At 41.4% G+C, this 20510-nt stretch overlaps 1 protein-coding gene across 1 annotated transcript in view; it reads left to right on the plus strand.

The window, feature by feature from the left end:
- Positions 1-409: 409 nt before the first annotated feature.
- The window catches only part of abcc6a (ATP-binding cassette, sub-family C (CFTR/MRP), member 6a), a 37051-nt gene continuing 16950 nt past the window's right edge, over positions 410-20510 (plus strand). The window contains exons 1-8 of the mRNA XM_059354543.1: positions 410-884; positions 4084-4260; positions 4364-4489; positions 11201-11338; positions 15212-15334; positions 16409-16470; positions 16597-16728; positions 18340-18546. Of these exons, the coding sequence (XP_059210526.1) occupies positions 843-884; positions 4084-4260; positions 4364-4489; positions 11201-11338; positions 15212-15334; positions 16409-16470; positions 16597-16728; positions 18340-18546 (1007 nt within the window). The 5' untranslated portion in view covers positions 410-842. The remainder of the gene's footprint in view (positions 885-4083; positions 4261-4363; positions 4490-11200; positions 11339-15211; positions 15335-16408; positions 16471-16596; positions 16729-18339; positions 18547-20510) is intronic.

The raw sequence follows: 20510 nt of genomic DNA on the forward strand, positions 1-20510 counted from the left end.
TGCTAATATGTTAAGCTTTGCACCACACTGGTGATACATATGAATATGAATAGTCAAACAACAGTTGTGCTAATATACTGGGTTTGAGTAAAGGTTTTTTAAAAGCATGGCATTTGGTCTCAGTTTAAAAGGTATGTATGTGCACAAACAGACACTGTGTGGTGAGACGACTGGTTTGGGATGTGGGGAAAGAAGGGGGGGGAGAGAAGGAGTAAGAAAGGAGGTAAGGGGCAGTGAAAGTGGGAGGAGTGTTGTCTGGGTGTGGGACTGTCATCCCATTGAGGGGAGTAGCTGTGGTGTTTTGATCGAAGTCCAGCAGATGTGGGAGAGGAGAGAGGGGTGAGAGAGAGAGAGAGAGAGAGAGAGAAAGAGAGAGAGAGAGGGAGGGAGAGAAAGAGAGAGATTTCCACCCACCCAACAAGGAGACACACTCATAAACAGCAGGCAGACGGAGTGAGAGTCAGAAAGACACAGGATCTCAGGGCAGCAGCAGTTCAAACAGCGAGGCAAGACAGAAAACAGAGTTTCATTGAGAGAAGATGTTTTATTAAAGGGGAGGAAAAAGTCAGACACACTCAAACACACACACACACACACACACGAATAAACACACAGCGTGCCACCCAGACAGGCAGGCAGGAACCAGCTAAACACAAGACTTACTGCGATTAGCTAGAGAGGGAAAGTCTAATAAGGACACACATAGTGAAGTCTTTCACCACACTTTACACACATATACACACACACACATACTGGTGCTGAGTGTGTGTTAGGCAGTGTGAGGAGCAGGGCTGACCGACCCCAACAAGTGGAGCATCAGGGAGGAAGGAGCAAGCGAGTGGATGGATGCCTTTTGCAGACTCAGCGGCCTGGACCCTCTGTGGGTGAGTTGGTGATGAGTTCAATGACCCTGGACTGTTTCAGGTTTTTGCCAAGAACTTTTAACGTAGCAGCGTATGCAGTTTGGGTTATAAAGAGTTATATTTTGGGTGCATCAGGCAAGTTTTTGCTGTCACAAAATTCCTGCTCATTTTATATAAGCCCGTATTAATTTATGAATATGTATGTAAAAGTTTGCTTTTGTCTTTCCAAGCCTGTACTATGAGCACACACTGTCATTTATGTAAATCAAAATGCATAAAACAATCATTTTCAGCTCTTGGCTTGAACTTATTTTACTTTAATCCTCAGCATTGATGCAATTGAGTGTTTAATGCAATTAGCATTAGCCACATTAGCATGCTGTTCTTGTGAATTTTTGCAAACTATCTGTGCTACTTGTTAGCATTAAACAGGTTTGTGCTGTCTAGTACTAAAAAATGAAATAAAAGATGATAATCTTGTGTGTAGGAGAGGAAAAAAAGGGAATGGGTTCACCTAAAATGTAAGCTGGCAGCTCTCAGCACTGCAGGAAGAAAGTCACATGCACTGACCTTCTCAGTTTGCAGCCTGTACGTATGTGAGTGCATTAGGAATCTTATCTAAAGCAAGTGTGAATGGCAGAGTTTAGCTTTGATGTGTGTCAGAGTCGGGTTCACCGTCTCTCCGCTCTGTGATTCAGCACAACGAGATGCTGAGAAGGTGGAGGTGCGTCACACTGAGCCACTTGCTGTTGTTGGAAAGGCTTTTTAGTCTTGTATATAAGCAAACCTCCACATTCTGAATCCCGGCTCGAAATGGCCGCGATCCAACTCTAATGCCAAAATTATTGAATGCTCCCAACTTGCCTCCTTTCCCCCCCCCTCTCTCTCCCTCTGAGTTTCTGTTTCTCATTATGGTCCTTTCTCCTGCAAAACCTCAAAACAATAGCCATCAAAGTGTGTTGAGAAAGTGAAAGTAAAGCTCTGAAAGTTCAAAGTACAGACGTGATGTTCTCAGCCACATCGCATCCATCACAAAGCACAGGGGGTGTTTTAACAGATGTTTTTGTCTCGTGTTGGCTGCAAAATGCTTTCAGTTATTCACTGTAGTAATCAACCTTTCACATACTTTTGGAACAGCGTCATTGCTGCTTTCTCACTAGTCATAGCCTCGGGGAAGTGATGGGGATTTAATGCTAAAGTGAGCATGCACAGTCCAGCTCAGCAGAAGAGGTTTGATACAGTAACACGTTTCAACGAGGACAATTTAGGAGCTAGTATTTAGTTTGTTTCTATATAAAAGAAGCCGGCCTGTAATTTGGAAAAAAAAACAGATCAAAGTCAAGGTGAAACTGTCAAGAAAGTGATCCATGCCCTCTAAAATGACAGTGTCCTTAGTTCTATACACCATGCTTTGCTCACAAGCCAGTGCAAGATTTGAGACGTGGTTCTCAACCAGGGGTTAGAATAGTTCATTTTGGCTACAAGTGAGCTCATAGTAAGTCATAAGAGGGACTACTCTGATCATAGGTTTCATTTCCTCCACTGTTTTCTCCTCAGCTGTAGTTGACAACTATAGAATCCTGGTCTGAATCAAATCTAACAACCAAAACCTTTCAAACGCACTGCAAATGATTGGGTTCTTGCCAAGATTAAAAAACTTTGATTTAGAAGTGTTAGATAGTTTACCTTGTTTAAGAGTTCATTTCTTTTTTTTTAAGTGTTCAACATGCTTATTACTAGATTCAACAATCTTAATTCAAGAAATATTGTCAAGTGAAATTATCTGTCCATGCAGCAGGATAATTTCCCTCAGATTTAGTGTTTTTATCTTGTTTTTAGACACACCTTTTTTGCAGTGTGGAGGTCCCTGAAGTGAAATCTTATCAAATGGGACCCAAATGTTCTATCAATTAAGGGCTCCTTGAAAAAGTTTGAGTATGACTGATCTAAAGGACCTAAAAAAGGCACATTCAGCAGATTCCCAGCACAGTAAAAGTCTCCACTGCTTCCCATCACTGAGTCTGTCAGGTAAAAATAGGTCCCTTGCGGTACCCGAGCTGTTGGCATCTGTAAGTTTACTGCAACCACTTCAGCTAAGGGGGAGAAACAGATAAATGGTGAGCAAAATGCACAAGAAAGTCCTTGGAGAGAGTTTGACAAGTTGCAGTGTTCTGTTCATCTGCCTGCCACTGACCACAGGAGTCAGAAGGGTCTGCGAAAGTAGCCTCCCACGCACCGAGAGAGATTTATCACTTCAATGGATTTTGGTACATCAGTGCTCACAGTATGGTGTGTTTGTTTCATAATCTAAACCACCTGTTTCATACCAATCTACGTGGGAATTTTTGTGAGATGTGTGCCACCTCTGTTTGAACACTCATCCATGATTCAGGCCCTTGTGGCTCCAGAGGTGGGGAACAGTAGCAATTGATGGTAAACTTGAATTAATCACTATTCATGCTGAGACATGCCTCCCTCCCGTAAGCAGCAGAACTACTAAAGTTGCGTCTCACCTGACGTGGTTCATCTGCAGCGCTGAGTTACATAATGACCCTGCAGCTGCCACCAATTGTGGCCTCTCTCTCTTCTCCCTTGGGAGTCTACCAGCAGGGCCAGACTACTCTGCCATGCTAGAAGCTTTAAAACCACTTCCTGTGGTGACTCCGCAGGGCAGCCTCGTTAGCACAGCCAGACACCCTGCCCCTCATTAGGCCAGCGAGGTGATAAACAAGGGCAGCAAGACAACAACAAGCCACTTAACCCAAAAGACGACCTCTGCTGCCGTTACATAATCTCAAACTTTTGGCATCATGGGCCCAACACACCTCGTCTGCCTGGACTTTTATTGTTTATATGCTCCATTATTAGTATAATCCTGGACGTCGCATTTTAACGTGTTGACAGTTTACATTGTCCTCCTCAAATTAGGAAACGAGCCAGAGACGTGGTCAGGAAAAAAATCCCAACACAGACTCAGCATTTTAGCAAAAGAAGCCCTCTTCTCCCAGCTCACACTCACACAGGATTGGGCACAGACACTTTCTCTGTTGACTTGCTGTGGTTTCACTCTCCACCGCCTTGATGGATGAAACGTAGGACCTCCACCAAGTCTGAATTCTCTGGCTCTCACATGCTCTGTCTGTCTGATGATGGATTCAAACTCACAGTTTGACTCTCATATTCTCTTGATCTAAACTTTCTGACTTTGTCTTTGTTGTAGGACTGGAACCGTACGTGGTACACAGCCAACCCAGACCTGACCCAGTGCTTCCAGAACACAGTACTGGTGTGGGTGCCCTGTATCTATCTGTGGCTGCTGGCCCCTTTCTACTGCCTTCACCTCTACTGCCATGATCGTGGACGCATCCGAATGTCTTGCCTCTGCACCGCCAAGATGGTGAGACTCTGCACAGACTTTGGCGAGCCTTCGATTTACTGTCGAAGGTTTTTTGTAAAGGACTGTAAAGTTTCTCCACTCAGTCTTTTATTCCTCTCCTCAGGTGTTGGGTTTCCTGCTGGCCTCCTTTGGTTTTGTTGAGTTCTTCTACATCCTGCTGGAGAGAAGCCAGGAGATCCAGCAGCACATGGTCTTCCTACTCAGCCCCATCATACGCAGCATGACTGTGGTAAATACTGTCTCTTTCCTGGTTTTACACTGTAAAAAATGTTTGTGGAAATTACAGTAAAAAACTGTCAAATTGCATCAAAAATAGCTCGTAAAATTAAACATTGTACATCACCGTAGTAGATACTTTTAATTACTGTAAATGAAAGAATAGTATAAAACTTTAAATTCTACCGCCATAAACTGTAGAAAACACACAGTTTTGCTGTAAAAATATAAAATTTCCATGTAAAGTTAATGGAGAAATACCATGATGACACAATTATCCTAAAAATAATGGGATTATTCTGTATAAATTACAGTTTTTGCTGATATTTACATTTACATACGCTCACTGTATTTTTTACAGTGATGTTCTGGCAACCACAGCTGCCAGTATTTTACCGTAAATTAAACAGATTTTTTTTTACAGTGTACTTTAGTGTACCTACACTTTAATATGTATCAAAATAGACAATTAACAGAATGAAGTCATATAAATGTATGTGATTTTGAGCTCTAAATCAAGGTCCATTTTAAATGCACATATTGGCATGAAGCTGGTATAGACAGTTTTCTAAAAAAAAAAAAAGGAAAAAGAGAACGCCAGACATTTGACATTTCAGTTTTCTGGGCTCATCAACTTGAAAACAACTAATGCATGTATGGTTTAAGGTTTACCAGAAAACAAAAAGGTCCATTTCATTCCTCGTCTTCATCCTCATTATTCTTAACCGCTTATCCAAACTCAGGTTGCAGGGGGCTGGAGGCGATCCCAGTTGTGCATTTCATTCATACCTCTGAAATCTAATCATGAAATAATTGTTAAACCCTTGGAAAGTGTAAAACTGTTGACAGTTCATGAATAACTGAAATAGCTTGCTGTTTCACAAGTCCCAAGTGATAAGCAAATGGAATATGCCCTGTTGTTTATCCCTGATAAAACTTTAAGAGGTAATGAAATGAGAAGGTACAAGCACAACACGCCAAGGAATCATGTAATTGTGCATTAGTTTTACACAGTCCCAGTGCATCCACATTGGGTGTGTATGGAAAACACTTTAACTATTGAGCAATGCAGCTGATTTGTAGCTCAAATCGCACATCTGACATCCCTCCTGTGTTGCTCGGGGTAACAGAGAAGTTTTGGGAACAGTCCTGCTGGCTCACATGTGGACGTGCAGACAAATGAAAGAATATATAGTCTATACTGTATGTTGGCCAGACACTGAGGTGCAAAGTTGCCCAACCAGGGTTAGATTTATAGTGTTGCAGGCAATGCAAATATTACAGTTCCCTGCAAACGCCGCCAGTATTTGAGCAGCACTCATCAGGGTGCAGAGTACATGTGTAGTGACATCAGTTAATATTTGATGTGGAATCAGTGTGCCTACGTATGTGCAAAGTTTCAATACACTAACAAATGTGCTGTGCAAGTAAGAGACCATATGTCATAAAGAAAGAATGTATATAGATCAAAGTATTTCAGAAGGTTTTAGGAAATAAATGAAAACCAATTAAAATTATGAAAATGTAATAAATATGTATATTTAGTAAGTAAAGACAAAAGATTAAATAATTACATAAAAAGAAAAAAAACAAGAATAAAAATGACAATAAAATACAATAAAAAAAATTCAAAAGCTTTGTTAATAATAATTATTAAAAAATCAAAAATTAAAAAATCTCACAAAATTAGATTAAATAAAATAGAGTTAAAATATACAACATAAATGTAATAATAATAATATAATAATAAACTTAAGGTGGATGGTCAGTGCTCGTCTACTAGTTTATTGAATCAAGTTATTCATTCACATTTAGTTGCATGCAAATGACTCATTTGCATCTCTTCCAACCCATCAAAACCACCGAATACAAAAGTGATGGAACACAATTGTAGCCTATGTTAAACCTAATTACACAGAGACGTCCGGTCTTTATATAGGCTACAGGTGTGCTGTTGGACTGGAAGCTTTGACGCCAACTCCTTCTTTGAGCGCCATTGTTCTGACCAAAACTGTATTTACAGTAAGGTGCAACGTGTTTAATTGCAATGCAGAAAGGAAGAAAAGATAAAGAACAAAACATTCATTGAGTTTATTTCGGAGTGAGAATCTGAGGTTTTGTGCACATTGATTCGCTCAGGTCTGCGGAGAAACAGCCCCAATGTTTCGATCCAAATCAGAGCAAGACCTGTGTACATTTATGAAGTCTAGATGAGATCTTTAATCTTTACAGATGTTGTTTGTCTCTTCGCCCTTTCAAACATCTTGAGCCTAACTATACGCCATGTAGGGTGGGCTACAGAACATAAATTATGGAAGATAAGGTGGCAATCAGAGAAATGTTTTTCAGTGGCTCGTGTTGATGGAAACAACCCTGACTGTTTCTCTGAACATCGATCCCACTCATTTTCTGCAGATTTTAAATGATACTTAACTGAGTAGGAGCAAACAGAAGAGGGTGCAGCTGGCAGCATGGGTGGCACGACCAATTTAAAATGCTGTTTATGCTGAGCAGGAGTGATGTCGGAATAACAATGCAGCACACTGCCTAGTGCTGAGTCCGGATAGGAAGGGCTGCTGTTGCCCAGTGAGCCTCTAAAGCTGACCGTCAGAACCGTATACTTTTACTCACAATGCTTCCTCTCAGGTCCCTCTAAGTCAGACAGCCTTGCCCACCTGTGGTCTTCTCAGACTCCTGAGTAAATAGCAAAAATACACTGAGACGTCTCTTGTATCAAGGGATACATTTCAAAAAAGGTAATTTATTTTGAGGGTATAATTAATCAGAGCAAAGGGGCCAGACAACAAGCATCTACTATATCAGATGAAGCGCTTGTCACCAATTTTTAAATCTACTTCCCAGACCTATCTTTATTAAAGGATATCATTTTCTTGATGCCGATTGTAGCCACCCACCACCACCACCACCGGTTGCCTGCGTACAGCCTGGAACACTGTGCTCTTGTTGCTCTGACCGACTTGTTTTGTTGCCCTTAAACTCAACTTAACGCATGGGAACAGTTTTCAGCCCTCGTACAAGTCGCGGTCACTATTGATGAAAAGCACACACATGACACTGACTATAATCAGCAATACCATGATGTAAAAGTCCTTTTCCTTCCCCAAGCACAGCACACTTCCCATGTAATTATAAGGCAGGGTTTTGATCCGGGGCTCAGTGATGGACTTAGTTCCACCCACTGACTTCTACAAACAGATGGGCTGATGGTTTGCAGCAATATGGCAAGTCAGGGCGGAAGGCTAGGAATAGGAGGGTCCTTATTGCCCTCAGATGCTCAACCAAGGTCAGCTTTACGATCCCCCTCACTTATGTTAAGGTTTGGTTTGAGGTTGATGAAGCCTCAACCTCATCAGTTTAGTACGTAAAGTACCAGCAGTGGAGGACATAACGTTCTTACCGTGGGCTGGTGGTGCTGACTGAGGTGGAGGCTGGGAGATATGCAGTCCTATACGGGGCGGAGCGGTGGGGTTGCTTCCGGCCCTCAAGCCTCAAATGATTTCTCCAAAGCCACAAATCTTCCAGGATCTAAAAATACTTTTAGCATTTCCCCTTAGTCTCTCTGATTGAGACAACAACTCAATAGTGCCAAAGAAATATCGCCATAGTTACCACGATAAGATTATCACGTGGGGGTTGTTCTTTCATACTACCACTACAATGTTCCTTAACGAAATCTAATATAATTGAGTAAAGATTCTTCTATTGGACTATTTCTTTAATTCAATAGCTACGTGGAATTGGTGGGGCCCTTGATTTTGCAATAGAGCTGCCCAGATTCTTATGGGATGGATTCAAATGTAGAAGATGATCAGCTGAACATTCATTCTGTGAACTCCGGTATAAAACAACAACAAAAAAATAGGTTTCAAGATGAGTAATGCTGTTTATGCCGAATTCCCACCCTATGTTTGTTTTTACCTTTACCTTTTTCTTTGCAACTATCCCAACCCAAATGATGTACCAATTGTTGGCTGGTTTGAGCTGTTTACAGCATGTTGCTATGCCCCTGGTCCCATAGAAGGCTTGAGTTGATCAAAACCTGGTTTTAAAAAAAGTATGTGTTGTTGATGACTTAAAATACTACTTAGATCTGCAGTCGTCAATATTTTTTAAATTCACAAAGGACCAAATGACGTAAATGTTGTAAAAGATATTTCACATAGTGATGAACCCACAGAGAATTATCACCTAGCTCTGCAGTTCCTGTTGTTTTGGTTTTTTTAGCATCTTCCAATACATTGTGTTGGTTTTTATGGCCCCAAATCTCATTTCCAGACACAGAGGCAGCTGTTTCTAGGAGAGAATAAAACCCTTAAAAACCCACTGTGTGCTACATGGCCAGTGCCGAACAGCAGGCAGACAAAATAAGCAATAAGCTGGAGAACATAGTGGAGCATTTAAATGCTTAAAAGACATTTTTTTTCAGAGTTAGTGGAGACCAAATTAGAGGTAAAAGAAAAGTGAATATTGGACATAAATTCATCAGGTGGGCAGACACTTGATTTCAAAGGAATGCTAGCGTTGCTTCACGTCTGCATGTCTAAATGAGTTTGCATTTTCACAATATAAACTTTATAAGGAGATAAGTCATATTTTCTTTACAGCTTGATGTGAGCCAGCCAAGTGTCCAAAATCAATTTATGCAGTTGTGTTGAAAACTAGTAAAAGTATGAAATTAAAAAGCTACTAGTTACTAGTACGTGAAGTATTTTCACCTCTAAAGCACATCGATATCTTGGACATTCACGTGTTTTGAGTTGGCACGTGCTCACATCCCTTCTATAGGTGTACTTTTGGCTCCAACATGGACTGGACACTCTAAATTCCCCATAGGTATGACTGTAAGAGTCTATATGTCTGTCTTCATCCTTCAATAGACTGGCAAGTAAGCACTGTGTGGGGAAAATAAATGAAGAAAAGAATAAATAATCAGTGTGTCACCACAGCAAGTAAATGAGACCCAGTATGTTGTTTATTTATATCCACCAGAGCTCATAAAGATGTTGGCCGCCACACAGAAATCTGTATACATCCAACCATAAAATGTATAAGGTTGTTGATGTGAAAACTTATATAATCACCAGGCAGCTATAGTTTATAACAGGACAGTACTGTGGCTCATCCCAAAGAAACCAATGTGGTATTCATTATGAAACCTAAACCCGCTTTCTCCCCACTTGGTGATGAGCTGGCATGACAAAGTGACGTCTCACTTGGCCAACCACGCAGAGAGAGACCAATTATAGTGCTTCAACGGCAAATGCAAGACTGCTCTGAGGACAGACAGACAGACAGCAGCGTCCAAACACTGAATCAGGAGAATTTTTGAGAAAACGTCACCCTATATATTTTTTTTCTTTAAAGCAAAGTATATAAAAGCAGCAAGCAATGTGTTCAGGGCATGCGGCACACCATATATGTGTCATTTTATTATAGGCGGAAGTCAGCCAGATCACATCTGCGTCTGCGGCCAGGGAAATCCCAGAAACCCGAGTTCTTTCTAAAAACCACCATCAGCTGCATTAGATCAGACTAAATGTGATTATATACTCTATGCTGTGTTGAGAACATTAACATTTGCACTTAATACTGAATTCAAGTGGATGGCAGCAATGAAAGAAGTTTTTCCCAGAGCAACTCAATTCAGCACTAAAAAGAAAATGGTTTGGTTTGAAGTTGAGAACTGATACTGTCACTATGTTGTAAAGCTCACTGTTAACCTGTTAAAATCCCGCTCAGCACTTTGAAGAACAGAAGTGCTCGTCATCCAATCGTTGAAAATACAGAAATCTCCAAAATGGTCAAAGTTTTTGAACCCATATCTCAGCATGGATTCTACTATGTTGTTCCAAAGGTCTTGACATATTGATGTAATATTCTGGAGGTTACTTCTGACCATATTTATCCATCCTCGGTATGAATAAAATTGCATTAATCAGCAAAAACTATGTGAAACAAATGGTATCAACCCCAAAACTGTTGCAACAACTCATGGGACATAGTTGAACATGGAAATGGACTTCAAAGGGACATATTTATTTATTTATTTAAACCTATTCAGGTGTATAAGGGGTTCATAACATTAATATAAGTCAATTTATCAGATATTTTTGACCAGAACAACTTCACACGCATCAAATTAATCCCATCTTTCAGCTGATGTCACCACTTCTATGTGGCATTTATTGTTGACCTGCTATCTCCCCCTAAACACAACCACCAATTCTCCAAAAAAAGGACCTTGAATGGTAACTGGTTAACAGTTATGGCCAAGGAAATGCATAAGAATGAATAGGTATGGGTGCATGCAACCATTCATCCTCATCACTGGGTGGCGCTGCTTTAGATTTGACACACTTACTGGAGACGAAATCTAATCAAATTAATCTTCAGGTTCCCAGCTTTAAGATGATGTCACAACCTCTATGTGGCATTTATTGTTGACCTGCTATCTCCCCCTAAACACAACCACCAATCCTCCAAAAAAAGGACCTTGAATGGTAACTGGTTAAGTAAATCAGATATTTTTTAGTTCAGTTCAACCACATTTCCCTGTCGTTGTTGAGTCGTTTCAGGCTGTTCTTAAACGTGGCATCACAGATTTGTGAACTTCCTGGCTCTCAGGGATAGAGTTGTTTCCTGTCCTGTGCTGTAAGAACAACACGTGAATTCTTACATTAAGTCTCTCTTTGTCTCTGTCTAGATCTTGGCCTTATGCATCATCCAGTTGGAAAGAATAAGAGGTTGTCGTTCCTCTGTATTCCTCTTCCTGTTCTGGGTCCTGGCTGTTGTCTGTTCCCTGGTGCCTCTCAGAGCGAAGATCCAGCTGGCCATGGATGAGGTATGTCTCTAGCTCCTGGGTCTTCAACAGTGGGTCCGCGACCCCAAGGGGGGAAACATGGATCCAACATATTATTAGCAAAGATAAATTAAGCCTTGTACTATTATGTGGACTAGATCAGTGATTCCCAACAGGGGGGAACTTGATTTTAAGGGATGTAATAAATCTAATGTGTTAAATATAGATGAGTCAGCATTTAATTCATTAGTGGGACAAAAACTACTAAATAATGGCTACATTAAATGTTTCATTTATTTAAATAGAAAAATCACTATAGAAAAGTTTAAAAATAAAGGCTATATCGCGAGAATAAGGACATGTGTAACATCCCTCCTGCAGTATACACAGAGGTAACCTCACCTAGTGGTAACCTCACCTAACGGTAACCTCACCTGGCGGTAACCTCACCTAACGGTAACCTCACCTGGCGGTAACCTCACCTAGCGGTAACCTCACCTAGCAACAGAAACACAGAGCTAATGGAAAAATGGCGAAGCATCAGGGAGACGAAAATGCTGAATATCTCAAAAAGAAAAAGAGAGGGTACCACGAAAGTTACACTGAGTTCGGCTTCATAGAAGCAATGGACAATGGGGGGGTCGCCAAAGTTTACAATGGTAAAAATGTGGGTCCTTCAAGAAAAAGGTTGGGAACCACTGGACTAGATAACCCATGGAAAATCAATTTACAGCACCTATCCCTAATGACAAACTAGTTAAGCACATTTTATTGTAACATATTGGCCAATTAGCTGTATAATTAGGCCCATGCATGGACATTCTTCTAGTCACGATTTTGGAAGTGACTTTAAGATAATGGGTTGGGATAAGTCAAGGAGCATTATTTTAGTTTGTGTGTACTATAGCAAGGCATGATTATATCCAATGCTATATCATCCAAAAACTCTCCACGTTGAAAATAGAGAGTTGAGTAAAAGTGAATGTGTTTGTCACGTTTGAACTCAATGAACTCGCAGTGTCAAAGCACCATTCAGGGATATCTAATCAGGTCTACTGCTATCCAAAGTCTAGACACAAGACTCCAGCAGCACAGCTTGAGATACCCTATGTCAGCAAAGAGTTTCTGTTTCATCCCCCCAATTTCAACCAAGGTAACCCAAAGTTAACCAAGTGTTGGAGGATGACACTGCCAATTCTGGTCAAGCCTGTGTGTGTTTAAGTTTTCCCTTTTCTTCCTGTGTCTCGTGTCAGACACTGCAATCATTGTCGTACGGGTTTAAGTTTCTATTTAAGCCCACGCAGCCGTGGGGCAGTCGCATTTGCATTTCTATAAAAACACACAAACACACACACATCCATATTTCTGTTTTATCGTCTTCAGTGTGACATTCCCACACTGCTTGGGGGAGAGTAATGATGGCCCTGGGATAAATGCTGGTGAGACATGGCAGCCCTGGGTCAGACCAGAGGAACGTCAGCGCTGTGTTTATGGGCCTACACTGCTGTAAACACAGCCAGATGGAAATCTATGCATCCGCACATAATGTGATGCCATTTAGAATTAAGACACAGATGTTTTCATTTCATTCAACCACACGCGTGCAGATAGGTTACACACGTGACCGCCCATATATTCCTCCAGCCTATCATATATCTCTTGATTGGCAAATCCAAATGGGTTCATCAATCAAAACCATCCTGCATCTTTTGCTTGGTCATGGGAGTGAAATCTACCATTATACACAATGTAAACTGAAATGAAATGGTTTACTGCAGTGTCAGATTGGTAGAAGATACATTCAAAGATGGAGACAATGAAGACTACAAAAATGTTTCAAAAGTTTATAAGATGGAGAAGGGCTAGTTCACTGCACCCTAAAACCAATAAAACATAGGATGTTATCATTAACTTTCACTCAAAAGCAAACGTAAATGAAAAGCATTAGTTCAACATTTGGGGGAAACATGTATATTCAATTTCTTGCCAAGAGTTAGATGAATGCGTCCACTGTCTTGTAGCTAACATCTAGCTAGCTACATAAGCTAATTAGCTTACTTTAGTTCAAAGACTTGAAATAGAGTGAAACAGTCAGCCTGCTCTGTCCAAACATGACAAAATCCAATTAATAGCTCGCCAAGGAACCATATCTCATTTGTTTAATCGAAATACAAATATGTACAATAATACAGAGTAAAAGACAAACATATGGGATACAAAATCTACAAAATGAACTGTTTCCAGTCTTTGTGCTAAACTAAGCTTAGCGGCTGCTAACTCAGAGTAAAACAGGTCGTACTCTGAACATGTCCATGAACCATCGGGTCAATATTGGCAAAACAACATGTAGCCAAGCTGAAACGCTAACCAAATGCCTGTAGCTAGCTAAAGACATTAGATTAAAGCATGTCAAAGGAGTTTTTAGTTCCTTTATCTTCCAGAGACGATACGTTAGCTGTTAGGAAGGTAATGTTAGCTAGCTAAGGCACACAATACAGCCTTTTATTTATCCAAGGCTTAGTTTTAGGTTCAATTGCTAATGAAAAACATACGGGTTTTTTACTCTATTGCATCCCACCACACAGCAGCTTTTAGACATTTTTCTGTAGATCGAATTGACAAGGAGGCCCCTTCTTTCAATACAAACTCAAGAGAAAGCGTTGTATAGTTTTTCCCTCCGGTGTAGGCAGGATTTAATTGCCCTCAGTCTGTATTTGATAGGTGTTTTTTTATAGGATATATGTGTCAGTATGTCTTGGAGAATGTTTTCCTATAGCTTCTGATACCTATACTGTTGCAGGATCATTTTCTTCGTCTGAAACAGTGGTAAAATGGTATGTTTATCTTGTATATAGATATAACAAGAACAAAAATGTTTTCCCTGTCTACTGTCCCGGCTCCCATTTAGCTATTGTACTGACACATTTTCTAAATATTTATAAAGAAAGTGCCTAATTCACATTACAGTGTTGATGGCTCAAGTTGACTGGGTTCGTGTTTGTGGACCCTTGGCCATTTTTAGACGCTTGACCTACATTTTCCCCACCCACTCTCCGACCAATCTGACCCTGTTTTTCACAGTGTGGCCGGATCCATTTGGCCCCTTTGTATCTCCTTTCTGGGCACAGCACCACACTTTTCAGAGAAAGTCGTTTTACTGTTTACCATGGCTCTGACTTTCATGCATACCCATATTGCTGCATAACAGACTGGCTGTGGCAGTGGCCCTGACCCAGTAGTAAACAATGCCTCTGCCAAACCCCACAATTTCTGTACGTCAAGAATAACATACGAGTCCTACATTTCACAAAAGTCTCTGAGTGGTTAATATCGCAGCTGCTCCCTTGATTGAATGTCAGGGCGCTGGTTTGTAAAACCACAATCTCCCTATTTACAGATACAGGCTCTTAGCGTGACTGAGAGGCAGCTTTAACTATCGCTTCATTTATATAAAGTACACCATTAAAGACTTTTGGTTTTCACTCTGATTTAGCTTAAAGGTCCAAAATACTCTTTATTGTGTCTGTGATCTTGGTGTATAAACCATATCCTCTACTATACAATGTGTAAGCATGGGGGAAAACCATGTAATGAATTCTCATGTTGTTGTGAAACTGCAAACAAAGCCGCCATAAAGATAAATTACACTGTATACCACAGGATGTTGTGTGATTTGCTATGCTGAAAGAGATTAAACAAGCAAAAGACATTTTGATCCTGTTGAAAACTTTACGTCTTGATTTCAAGTTATTTTACTGTGGCATGTGCAGGGCCACAAAATTAATTTATTCCTGGCTTAAATTAATTTGCAAAACGTGTCTGGAATAGCTTTAAATGAATGAACCGAAGGAACTCTGACTATTGTTTTTCAGCCCTGCAGTAACCTCCCTAATCTGTGCTTTTCTTATTCCTCAGGGCATTGCCTCGGACATCGTGCGATACCTCGCCTTCTTCTCCTACTTCTCTATCCAACTGTTCCAGCTAATCCTGTGTTGTTTTGCTGACCAGCCTCCAGAGGGAAAAACCGTCTTGGAAAAGGTAGGCAGAGAAGAATGTATCCCACTTCCGTCAAAAAAAGTCCAATACACAGAAAAGAAAATGCCTGAGAAGCTATCTTGTGGTTTTCAACTTTTGTTGTCGAGACATTTTTCCCTTTTGGAGGAAATGATGTGATTCACCTCCCTCCCTCCCTCCTTCCACTCTCACTTTTGCTCCTTATGAGGGGAGTGTGAATGTGTGTTTGTCGTTGTTCTCCTGCATACCATGAACGCGAATCACTCGCTCCATCGTTGGATAACATCACGACCACACAGCAACACAGCCGTTACTCAATACACATCTCACTATGCCATCAAACATGAGCCTGGCAACACTAAATCAGGCTTCTAATAGCATGTTGTTTCCGGAAAGAACTGACAGGTGAATGAAAATTAGCTTCTAATCAATCAAACAGACGTGTGACGTAATATTTCCCCGGTAACGAACAATCAAAATAGCTGGAAAAGTCCCTAAGAAACTCTTTGGCCGGTAGTGAGGAGGCTGAGGGTGCAGAAGCCGCAGTCTGGCGTGGTGGACACACCCATTGGTTGCTCCTTGGTGTGTCCTCGTCGTCTTCCTCCACCTCCTCCTCCTCTCCGCACCACGCTCTGGTTAGAGTTACTCACAGGAAGAGAGGAAGCGAGGGGACGAGGAGTAATGAAGAGAGCAAACACCCTGGTGAGGGGGTGGCAGGGTGGAGAGATGCCATAAAGAATGCGTGAGAGGACAAACTTTCTGTGTGTCTGCGTGTGTGGGTATCCACTCGTTGGACAGTTTGTGATGATACATTTCCGCCCTGTCTGCGCTCGAACGCAACACGTCATTTTCACTCGCGCTAACACTGAACTCTATTTATTCTACCCTGTGGGAGTTCATAACCTCTGCTCCCCACAATGGACCACCTGACTGTACAGTGCTGTTTACACACATTAGCATTCTTAAACACTCCTCACAAGTGCACCATTCAACCATCAACCGGTGGCTTCTGTGAAGCTGTGTATGTCTCGAAGGCCTTAAAGTGGTGAGAGATTTACTGCGAAAACAACAGTAAGTCTGGTCTTTAATCTGTTGCAGAATCCCTGTCCAGTAAAGGATGCCTCTTTCCTGTCAAAGATTCTCTTCTGGTGGTTCACTGGGTAAGATGGTTCTTCAAAACCCCTCATTTTTTGGCTTCGGCTGACTCACTACAGCGACAGTTTGTACTTGTTTACAATAATATGTGTGTTTTGTTGACGATAATGTGTATGAATCATCCACCTCAGGCTTGTTGTGAAGGGATATCGCACCCCACTGGCAGCAGAGGACCTGTGGACCCTGAGGGAGGAAGACACGTCACGCAAGATCATCTCTGAGCTGGAAGAAGACTGGACAGATGAATGTGCCAAACTTAAAAAGTGAGAACAACTAATTATTGACAGTTTTGCCTCAGCAATTTAGTATTGAACTTTCATAATGGTGGGAGACTCTCAAAAGACAGTTTGGGAACCTGGAAAATATCATCCCCAGCTCTGTAATGGCCTAATTTGTTAGAGTTAGAGTAAGGGGGAACAGATTTATGAGATATTTGAACTTGAAATGGGTCCAACTTCACCTGAACACAATAGGTATAATGTGTGGTAACAGGATATTCAACTGGGAAACACACTTAACTTGCTTAGTTGAGCGTATTACCATGCTAACATTACCCAAGTAGCACAAAACACAAAGTTTAGCTGAGGCTAATTGGAATGTCAACAGTTTTTCAGGTATTTGGTCATAAATTCAAAACCATACATGTCCCAGAATGCAACAAACAGCATACTTTGACTGTAAGGGAGCCGAGCGGGACATTGAGTGAATTTCAACTCTTTGTTTGGGAAAGGAGAGAAATACACACCTGGTAGTCGGAACTCTACTAATTGCACTTTTCTAGTGTTATTGGAAATCCATCTAGAGTCACAGAAAGCATTATATATAGAACTGAACCTGTTGTTTTCATATGATACAGTCATGGAAACAGATATTAGACCCTTGTTTTCTTCGATTTCTTCTTCATTTTAATGCCTTCTACAACTAAAGGTGCATTTTTTGGACAAATATAATGATAACAACAAAAATAGCTCATAAGAGTTTAATTTAAGAGCGGATATCTAGACATTTTCCATGGTTTTCTTGATAATAACCAAACTCACTATCAAGAAAACCATGGAAAATGTCTAGATATCAGCTCTTAAATTAAACTCTTATGAGCTATTTTTGTTGTTATCATTATATTTGTCCAAACAAATGCACCTTTAGTTGTACCAGGCATTAAAATGAACAAGAAAGCAAGGAGAAAACAAGGGTGGTCTAATAATTTTTCCATGAATGTATGTAGTAGCTCTCATGATGAATAAATGTACATTTATGCATAAAATCTGCCCCTTTAATAAGCATAGTGATTGGCTGCCAAACCTCCATAATATTTTATATCAATCTGCACAGAGAAAAGACATGCAGGACATGGCGTGTTGTCTTGTTGGCTGTTTGGACACACAGGCCAGTGATCCACCATATACTGCCTTGCCATTGTCACATTTTAACAGCCAAAGAATCAATTCCATTTTATTGCAAAGCAGTCAAACGTCAGCATGGTGCTGACGGAATTAATGACCCAAGCAGAGCCTGACTAAGCCATGATTGCGGTAAATTGAAATTCAGGACATCTTTTCACCAAAAATAGGTCCAAAGGAGTCCCTTAAGGACATACAGAACCATAATGTCAACACAAGAGCGCAGTGTCAAAGCTTGTTAACATGATGCAGCGCTTTGAAGATCCCTCGTTAAGTCCAATAATTATGTCAGTGAATAATGCTTTTTACTGCTGCTGAAATTCTTGAGGTCATCAGTGATGGTAGGAATAACAACAGGGTTTGCTTTACCGTCTGTTTTACATTAAAGACTTGAAAGGCGCCAGCATCATGTTGTGCATCTCTTGACACAGATGTCTTGTCTGTAACTGTTTGCGTTCTCTCCCCCTCTGGCAGGCAGGAGAAGGCCTTAGAGTCGGGTGTGGCGCTGGGGAGCAGACTGCCAGACCAGGCTCAGCTCCTCAGGAAGCTGCAGAAGGAGCAGAGCTCTGGCTTCTTCCTGCTCAGGACACTTGCACGCAAGTTCGGTCCATACTTTCTGACCGGTACCCTGTGTATCATATGCCACGACGCCTTCATGTTCGCCATCCCCCAGGTGCTCAGGTAAGACTTACAGGAAGAGTGCACCAACACCTAAAACTGCTCTCGCCATGAGTGCAATCTGGCAATAAACAACTGCGGTGAGATTTTGGAGATATTAGCTGCATGTCAACCAAGAACCATGAAGCTCAGGGGTATTTGGTTTGTGGTGCAGACAGCACTCAAAATAATAAGATAACCCACAAATGCTCTTGTGTATAGTTTGTATAAATATAGAAATCAGGGAGTTGCGCTGAGACAACAAAAAGCTCTCAATAAAAGCGTTTATATGTGGGTCACTATCTCAAGTAACTGTGTCGTTATATTTGGAAAGAGTGATGTTGTTGTTGTTGAGTTTTTTAAATATAACTTTTTCAGCGCTCAGAGTCCCACAAACCAAAAGGCATTGCATGCGCTGTATTAAGGAAGCTGCAGCCAATATTTCCAAACCTCAGCACGGACTGAAATTACCTGGATGGACTGCAGTCCAGGCTTGAGTAAAAATAGGTTTTATTGTGGTTTTGGGGGGTTCGAAGTATCCAATGCAATTTGGAGATTTAAGAGGAAGAGATTATATTTCCCTGGCATGATGATTTAAAGAAACATGGCTTTAGCAGATTGTGGCAAAAACAAAACTACCACCACATTCTAGATAGATATATATTACTGTATAAACAAGTCCTTGGTTAACACCTCAGATATCACCTTCATTGTCCTATTTTCAATGATTTGTGACTCAGACAACCAAACAACAACAGAAGCTGGCAGCAGTGAAAACAGGTCATGGCTGACCCCGCCACCCGCTGCACAATCCCACTAGCCAGACTGGAATGTTGTTGTTGATGCACAGCACAGAATCAGTGGAAGTGTTAATTACGGTCGTGGAGCTGTGAGCGGGAAACTTAGACAAGACCACAGCCTTCTGTGCTCCTGTAAGGAGGACAGGCGTAGAGGGAGAGGAGGCTCTAAATGGCAGAAATGCTGTCGGACCACAATAAGGGAGCCGCTGGCCAAGTGTGAGGGCAGCCCGGCCGCAAGCTGAGCACTGTTGTGCAACCCAAGCTACTTTGCGCAGACCAGTCGGCCAGCAGCCACAGCAGCACTCACGGCCATTGGTTTAAGTTTCACAATGAAAGTCACATAATACCACAGTAAATGAAAAAACACAGTAAAAAAATCATGTTGACAGCGTAAAAACCTGTTTGCTTTGATTTGTTTCATTCACTACTTTCCAGGGATATTCAAACATAGAAATAGGGCTTTGATACAGTATAGTCATAACCCTATTTGAACTTGTAAGCTAATAAACGCAAATGTGCATTGTAAACTTATGCAAAAGATACTCAGACACAGTGATTTATCGTGTGACTGTGTTGTGGTAGCTCTTATTGATTGCAGCTGTTGAAAACACTTACAGAACATGTGCACAACACTGGGCGCTGCCGATTACAAGCTAACAAGCTAATAGTTGCTAACTACACTTGCGATCCTGATACGTCTGCTATTTTGGTGCACAACAAACTCTTCATCTGAGTCTGGAGGCTCAAATATCCCCCGAAATTCTAACAAAAAAAGACCAAATGCTAAACTTTCTCTGCATTCTGCAGATTGGGAGCCGGGTGAAGAGCTCTGTGGTTAGCTAGCACTGCTCTTTCCCTGGTCAACATAGCACGAGCAGTTTCGGTGGGCGGCCGGAGAGAGAAATAGCTCTTGTGTTGTGCACTGGGCGCTGCCAGTTACAAGCTAACAAGCTAATAGTTGCTAACTACACTTGCGATCCTGATACGTCTGCTAATTTGGTGCACAACAAACACCTTATCTGAGTCTGGATGCTCAAATATCCCCCGAAGTTGTAACAAAAAAAGACCAAATTCTAAACTTCCTCTGCCTTCTGCAGATCGGGAGCCGGGTGCAGAGCTCTGTGGTTAGCTAGCACTGCTCTTTCACTGGTCAACATAGCACGAGCAGTCCCAGTGGCGGGGCGGAGG

Source organism: Centropristis striata, chromosome 1 (assembly GCF_030273125.1).
Source record: "Centropristis striata isolate RG_2023a ecotype Rhode Island chromosome 1, C.striata_1.0, whole genome shotgun sequence".
Taxonomy (NCBI): domain Eukaryota; kingdom Metazoa; phylum Chordata; class Actinopteri; order Perciformes; family Serranidae; genus Centropristis; species Centropristis striata.